The sequence below is a fragment of the Glandiceps talaboti genome, chromosome 13 (assembly GCF_964340395.1).
Source record: "Glandiceps talaboti chromosome 13, keGlaTala1.1, whole genome shotgun sequence".
In the NCBI taxonomy this organism is placed as follows: domain Eukaryota; kingdom Metazoa; phylum Hemichordata; class Enteropneusta; family Spengelidae; genus Glandiceps; species Glandiceps talaboti.
Genome location: NC_135561.1, coordinates 4,284,322 through 4,292,500, shown reverse-complemented (window position 1 = coordinate 4,292,500; position 8,179 = coordinate 4,284,322). Strand labels below are relative to the sequence as shown.

The 8,179-nt window shown below is 34.5% G+C and overlaps 1 protein-coding gene across 1 annotated transcript in view; it reads left to right on the top strand.

The window, feature by feature from the left end:
• LOC144445115 (ketohexokinase-like) overlaps positions 1-5,152 on the top strand; it is a 13,330-nt gene extending 8,178 nt beyond the window's left edge. Inside the window, exons 5-7 of the mRNA XM_078134668.1 lie at positions 2,904-3,053; positions 4,271-4,359; positions 4,894-5,152. Coding sequence (XP_077990794.1) covers positions 2,904-3,053; positions 4,271-4,359; positions 4,894-5,152 — 498 coding nt within the window. The remainder of the gene's footprint in view (positions 1-2,903; positions 3,054-4,270; positions 4,360-4,893) is intronic.
• Positions 5,153-8,179: the final 3,027 nt, after the last annotated feature.

Here is an 8,179-nt window from a genome sequence, read left to right as displayed (position 1 = left end):
GTTTTCTTCTTTACAAATTGGAAAATTAAACTGTTTAAATTTTTACTTGATTTGTCATCCCTGAAAACGGGGTTCTAAACCGTGGTGGAAAACACTAGTACACAATTATGTTTTCTGCCACCAGCAGACCCTATAGACTCAAAATTATAGAGAGATTATACTGCAAACGTTGCAAAACCCATTATTTGATCTAATCCAAGATTTCTAGGTCCTAAGTCTAACAGAAAATGAGTCTATTAAAACCCTTCAGTCATTGAAGTTGTCAACATAAATTGGAAAAACTAAATTAAAAGTCAAGTCTGTCGTTTATTCACGACATTTACAAAACAGCATATTTCATTACTGGTTTGTCATTTTAATTCCTAATAGAGACAAGTTGATTTCAATATGGAAAGTAATAGATTTGGGAGTTGTGATGTCCTAAGGGGACACAGTACTGGTAGCTAGGGATTTACATATTGTTGGCCATTTTTGTTTGGACTGAATGAGATCTCGGTCATCTATTACAATTACCAACCCTACAGAGAATTAAATTCTATGAAAGGAAAGTTTACAAAACGAACATTGGTAGCATTCAGTAATAACTAATTGAATTGGAAATGTGCTGGTGTGACTACATCTTCCTAAGGTGGTAATTTTGGTGTGTTTTCAGAATTTACTTCCAATATCAAAATGATTACCTGTATGTACTTGCAGCTATACTTAATTATATTTGAGGTAAATTCCACTTGCCTGTCTGTGTGTGTTTTCTATCGTTTTATTTTCATTTCTGATTCTTGAATCAAAATAGTCCCTACATTTAATAAAACATTATGTTTATGTAGCAGGTGGATATAATTCTCTTTGTTGTGTGGTTTTTTAAGTAGTTCCTCAACGCTACAAAATAAAATAGCTGTCCTTATACCAAGCTTTTGACCACTACACTCATATCAGAAGTGATTTTGTGAAAATTGTTTTTAAGAAAGAAACATAACAGTCATTGATATGGAATGTCTTTGTTTAACGAAATTTCATTCTTTGTAATCAAGTTTAGTTAATTATTACAAATTAATTTCATTTAAATAGATTAATCGTAATATACATTTGTTTAGTGGTCATGGCAGGTTGATATTATCTGATCTAACTTCTTATATAATGTTTGTATATTCCCTCAACAACCTGAATTTGCATATTAGGCAAAAAAGAAAAGATATGTTTCTTGTCAGGACAGTTTGTCTAAAATAGTGCGAAGATGTGATTTTTTTTTAATTCTCAACAAACCTGTCACTCAGTCTACTATTTACTGTTCGTTTTTTATTTACGGCTTTAGAACAATAGTGTGTGTGGGGCAGATGTCATTTGCTTGTTCATGATTGGCTCGGCAGTGAAAACTAGGTCGGGTCGGATAACCGTAACCACACAGTTTTTTTTTTTTATTAGTCCTTACCTTGAAATAATTATTCGGATCATTATCTTAAATCAAACATGAATAAAATCTTAAATATAGTGAACACAGATAAATAAGACTAATTTACACCAAAACAAAGCATAACAACAATCAACAAAATATAATAATTTTAGCAAACAAATGAGGTGTAAATTGAAAATAAATTATTTGATAATGCTAACTGTTAGACTGCCCAATGTAGGAGAAGACATTTCAGAAAAAACATACCAAAATGCTACTGGTAACACAGCTTTGAAATTTGATCTTCAGTGTGATGTGTTGTCAAACAACGTGATATCTTAATCATGGTGATGTACCTTTTAACTTTTTAATTTCAGGATTAGTGAAGGGGGCAATGTTTCTGTTATAAATCATTCACGGGTATTGAATTTCCTCATCAAAATTTCATAAACTGGAATAAAAAGCCCTTGAATGTCAGAGCATACATGTACATAAGATGAAGCGTTTATTAGAGCAATATTTATTATACAGTTGTAATTATAACACAGCTAATGTCTAGAACTCTATTTTTATGATAGAGTACTGGGTACCACAAACAGAAAATATGTACATTGGCAATTTAAATTAATCTATTCTACAAGTTACCATACAAAAGTTTAAACATTTAGTGAGATGGAATATAAAAGAGTTTTCAAAAATACCGATAACTGTATGTTAATTTTAAAACAAAATGGCTGACAGTCCTGTGAAGGATGATCATTCTGTGTTGTCCTGTGAAGGTTGGCAAATACCATGAGAAGATTTTAGAAGACATAGCCTAGAATGCAGTGATATGGTGATTTTTTTTATTGTCATTCCCCTGTACCACGATTGGCATATTTTGCTAGTGGCCATTTACTCAAACCTGAAATTAGATAACGATTTCAGAAGTGACTATTGAATATGGTGATTACTTTCACATCATATAGCTCAACCCTCCAAGTTGGTTCTATCTTGTAGTGATGCTATTCATGTCATCTCAATATACCAAAGTTTTGGTCGATTTCTCATCAGCATTGTCAGGGTTGTACTACTAGGTTAGGCCTAAAAAATAAATGTTTTTAGTTACAACTACCCAACCCTACCAAGTTTTTCACTGCTGACCCTAAACTTTTTTTTTACGTATTCGAGAAAAAAATAATAAAATCGAAAAATTGGGAAATCTCACGAGAAATAGTGGATGTGGAAACTGATACCAACTTAAAAAGATAATATAAAACTGTTCTTCCAATCTGTAATTGCTGTACATCTGATAGGAAGAAATAAACAACACAGAGACCATTTGGAAAACAATGGAAAAACATGCATGAAAAAAATATATGATAAAATAAAAAAATCTACCTACCCCACCTATTTTAAAATTGAGTGTAACCAGAACCAAACAATTTTTGCAAAAATGATAAAAGGCAAAGCAGTGGCCTTTTATGCTACAGAAGTACATTTCTCCACTCTTTTCTTTATTTTTGTTTGACTACAGGGTAGAAATTTGCAAGAAGTTCTTAAAATGATCGATGCTGTAGAAATGTTTAATGAGACACAAGAGAGGATTGAAGACAAAATTACAGTATCTATTGAATTGGAAAAACCAAAACACAACATCCATGACCTTATAGATAAAGGAAATGTGGTAAGTATAGAGACAAAATTACAATATCTATTGAATTGGAAAAAGCAAAACAGGGAGATGTGAGATATGTTCATGTCTGTAAAACATGTAGTAATAATAATAGTTCATGTACTACAACCAAGGATTTTAATTACTTAAGAGTCACGCTGCCTAGCTCTATAAAAGCCAGCAAACAGACAGTTTGACAAAGCCTGTCGACCTGAACAAGCAAAACGTTATTTGTAAGTAATTAGAAGCCTTGGTCATGGCACATGAACTAATTGCTACTGTAGAGTCTTTAATTTTTCATTCTACAATGGGACCATTATACCGGTACAAGTTAATTCTGTTTACTTTGTGTATTAAAAAATATCTACCAGACCAGGCTGGTAGCTTGCAAATAGATGCCCTTTTTGTATTCGTTATTTTTCAACAAATTATTCATATTAACTAATTAATTCTCCATTATTTTGAAAAGTCTCTTCTAAGGTCATCATGCTCAAAAGAATTAGCTAAATTCTGGTTTAATGTGTTTTCTCGATCTATTGGCTTTGTAGAACTGTCCCAATAAAACTTTGGGTATAATGAGCAACTTGTACAAGTAGCAATAGGAACATCTGTACTCATTGGCAATGAAAAGTACATGATACTGTGAGAAATGAACCATGTGGCTTCTTTTTCATGCAAGGAAAATAAACCTTCTATTTGGCTCTTAGTTTTCATCTTTGTATACAGTATTTTATCATTGTATCAACAATATAGATACTAAGTATGGATTTCATGAATTTACTGTCTAATGATACTCCATTGGAAGTAATACTCTATGTAATGAGTTCAAGTTAAAATTATGTATTCTAATCACCTTCATTTTTATAGTGATGCTAAGTATTCAAACATACTGCATGCATAAGCTCACACATCCTTGAGAACGCACACTGATGATGCACCAAAACATATATGTACACATAGCACAAATTACTGGTACCCTAACAAACATACACAATACATGCAACCAAACACAGCCTAACAAACATGCACACACACAGCCCACACAAACATACCAAACAAACACACACACACACATACACACACACACACAAGACAGACCAAAACGGGCATGCACTCATGCATTCACATGCACTCACACAAACACAAGGTGGTAAATTTCTTATCAGTGAGATTGATACAGTAAATTTATATTTGGTTTAATGTAAACAATCTGACATGCAATTTTACAGGTGTTCATCAGTAAAGATTATGCTAAACACTTTGGGTACAATACTGCAGAAGAAGCACTGAAATACTTTCATCAGAAAGTTAGAAAGGGGTAAGCTGTAATAGTAATATTTTAGGATAGACCTTACAGTATCATTACATATGTGACAGAAATTGTTCATTGATGAATGAAAATGAACGAATGAATGAATGAATGAATGAATGAATGATAAGTTGATTGATTACTTGTTATTGATTTACTGGTTCATTGATTTGTTTTATGACCAGTTGATTGATTGATTGATTGATTGATTGATTGATTGATTGATTGATTGATTGATTGATTGATTGATTGATTGATTGATTGGTTGGTTGATTGATTGATTGATTGATTGATTGATTGATTGATTGATTGATTGATTGATTGATTGATTGATTGATTGATTGATTGATTGATTACTTGTTATTGATTTACTGGGTCATTGATTTGTTGTATGATCAGTTGATTGATTAATTAATTGATTGATTGATTGATTGATTGATTGATTGATTGATGCATGTATGACAGTTCTGTGTATACTTTAATGTATCATTTGATTTTTCAACATGAGAAGACAACATCTGTGACTTTATGTTTGCTTTACAGTGCTATTTTAGTGTGTGCCTGGGGAGACTTAGGAGCCTGGGCAATGGACAGTACAGATCAATTGATATTTCACTCTGAGGCCTTTCCTCCAAAACAGCTGGTAGACACTTTAGGTGCTGGAGATACTTTCAATGCAGGTGTTATATACAGTTTGAGTCAAAAACAGAGTCTTCAAGAAGCCCTTACATTGGCTTGCAAGTTGGCTGGAAGAAAATGTGAATTACATGGTTTTATTGGTGTGACAGAAGGTATCCTGTGAACACATTGACCACATGACATCTGAACGACTTTAGTTAGCAAGATATGACAAACAGAGGCAAAATGTAGCATTCTTTCGTTCAAATTTTACTGCAGCAGCTGTACAGATCAGCCTGCCATATCATAAGAAATTATCATTTTTTTAGTGAATTTTATCCTTTCATCAATCATTTACTTCAATTTCAATACCAATGTCTGTATTCACGATGTGGTATTCCTTTAGTATTCATAGGTAAAAACAACCATGAATATTCATTGTCCATCTAATACACATGTACATGGACCACTGTTGGAACACTATTGGTGAAATCGAGCTTCTTGAAATGACTTCGACCCTAAGACAATATACTCCTTGATTAAAATACTTTTATGATAGTTTAATGAGGCATAGGGAAGTAAGTGTAGATTGTTATATGTGAAGTAGATTGACCAGAACAAATATACAGACTGCATTGTATACGACCTGGTTTCTCTGGAATGAAATTTTTACAACATTTGACCAAAGATATTTTTGGCTAGAAAATTTACGCGAAAATGGGTTTCTCTGGGGTGGAAAAAAATTTAGGCGTAAATGGGTTTCTCTGGGGTGAAATTTGACAACATTTGACCAAAGATACTTTGGCAAGAAAATTTACGCGAAAATGGGTTTCTCTGGGGTGAAATTTTACAACATTTGACCAAAGATTCTTTGGCAAGAAAATTTACGCGAAAATGGGTTTCTCTGGGGTGAAATTTTACAACATTTGACCAAAGATACTTTGCCAAGAAAATTTAGGCGTAAATGGGTTTCTCTGGGGTGAAATTTTACAACATTTGACCAAAGATACTTTGCCAAGAAAATTTACGCGAAAATGGGTTTCTCTGGGGTGAAATTTTACAACATTTGACCAAAGATACTTTGCCAAGAAAATTTACGTGAAAAAGGGTTTCTCTGGGGTGAAATTTTACAAAATTTGACCAAAGATTCTTTGGCAAGAAAATTTACACGAAAATGGAAGTCAGTTCTGACAATGTTTACTCTTTTCAGTGAATCTAAAAAAAATGTTTAGGGTTGGCGGCGTAAACTAGGGTGGCTAGGGTTATCCGAAACACATTTCCGACACATTATTTGGCCGTAGTTGAAACGTAGTAAATGACTATGGTGGCGTTGCCACATTATGTAATGTATAAATGAATTAAATGAATTGAAAAGTGTGGAAAATATTGACAGTCAAAAGGATATATTGAATGTGTTGTGGTTTTTTGTATTCAGACGTCTTAACCAGACTACACACACAAACACTCACGTGACGCAAGTCATGATAGTGGGAGGAAGCGTTAACTGTGCACGGCCACGCAGAACTTTATTGGAACAGTACAAGAAGTACTGAAAAGTCGGACAGCCACACCGCCGGGCTACCGCTACGAAAATTGCGAAAGACCCCAGAAAACATTACGGAAGAGGTCTGGATAAAACGAACCTCAAAAACTACAAGGAGCACCTAGTCGCCCAGGAAATAAAACCCCCGCAATTCTAAGGGGAAAAAGTTCTGGAAACCTGAACTCGAATGCAATGCTACAGATGCTGAAAAAGTCGATTATCTTTTTTACAGAATACGAAAAAGAATTTGCAAAATATCGATCGAAGCAAACAACTGAGGAAAAAAAAGAATTCCGAAAGAAACCGAATTTTTCCAGACTAAAAAACAAACAAACAAATAAGTAGAAAACGCTGCACACAGTGGCAATGCTAGACTGACGAATACTCACAAACATCCGTATTAAATACACCACGTTGCACAGAACACATGTGCAAAGCTTGCCACCGATTGGCACGTAATTACGTCATGCAAAGACAATAATTTCCCGCTTTACTTCGAACCACGGGAAATTTAATATCACTGCACTGCACTGCCAATGTATTGATTTTAAGTTAAAAGTGGCATAAGCCCCACGGGCTACCTCATGTCACTGTAATCAAAGAATCTACCATTCTACTATTATTGTAATGATGACCAGACCTTATTTACCAGGCCTGTTAATCCTCAAAATATGTTAGAAGTGACGAATGGTGCACGTGATATCAGTGACATTCATCCCATTTCTTCTAGTCCGCTGCGTAGTGTCTAGAGATTGCATGCCGACTACGTTTATTGCTCTCCTAGTAAGCTTACTAGGAAAGTAGCGGACCTTGTGATTCGTGGAGACTTCGTTGTGAGCTACCTGGAGCTCGTGGCCAATATTAGGAACCTGATTAAAATCTGATGAGGTGAATACGGCTCGATTTCTCGATTTACGCCTATTTCATTCGTTTACTGTCGTTTTCGATTTTGTTATTCCGGGAGTGAGCGCCTTATTCCCATCAAAACGTGAACATACAATATAAAGGACACGATTCAAGCAAAAAACAAAGATATTGCCAGTATGAATGAATAACCGTCCATTACATCGAATTTTCACAAATTGCTATAGTAACAAATATAGTTTGTGGTTTTACGATACCCAATTATGGATCAGTTAACTCCAAAATAATATCAAGATTTTCCATTGTGGAGAGGCAGAAAAACGTTTGTTTCTGAAAATTTGGTGCGGAAATAAGCTATAGTAAAAAGGTTAAATGTAGGCACAAGGGGGTGTTCGATTAACGTGGATCGCCGTAATTCGTCGAACTGTGATATACACCATCGTCACACGGGAACGAATACATATCCCACATCTTAAATTCTATCAATAATTTCACAATCGGATGTGTGCATACCCTATTTTAGCCATAGGTAACTTCTATATCGCAGAAAAGTACATTCTCTGAGGAATATAAGCACCTATCGAATCGTTGTACACGTCCCTAGAGTTGATAGCGTTACAGAGCTCACTTCGCGCCATGCCTGCCATCTTCTGTTTGTCGGTACCGTTACCGCTGTTAGCCACTGTGTGACTGCCAGTAAAAGTTCGTTTATCCGCTTTCTTAAATCCTCTAACAATCTGCCCATCAATATTTAATTCACCCCGTGGTTAAATTTTGTCGAATTATTGGTATTTTATTTTTTGG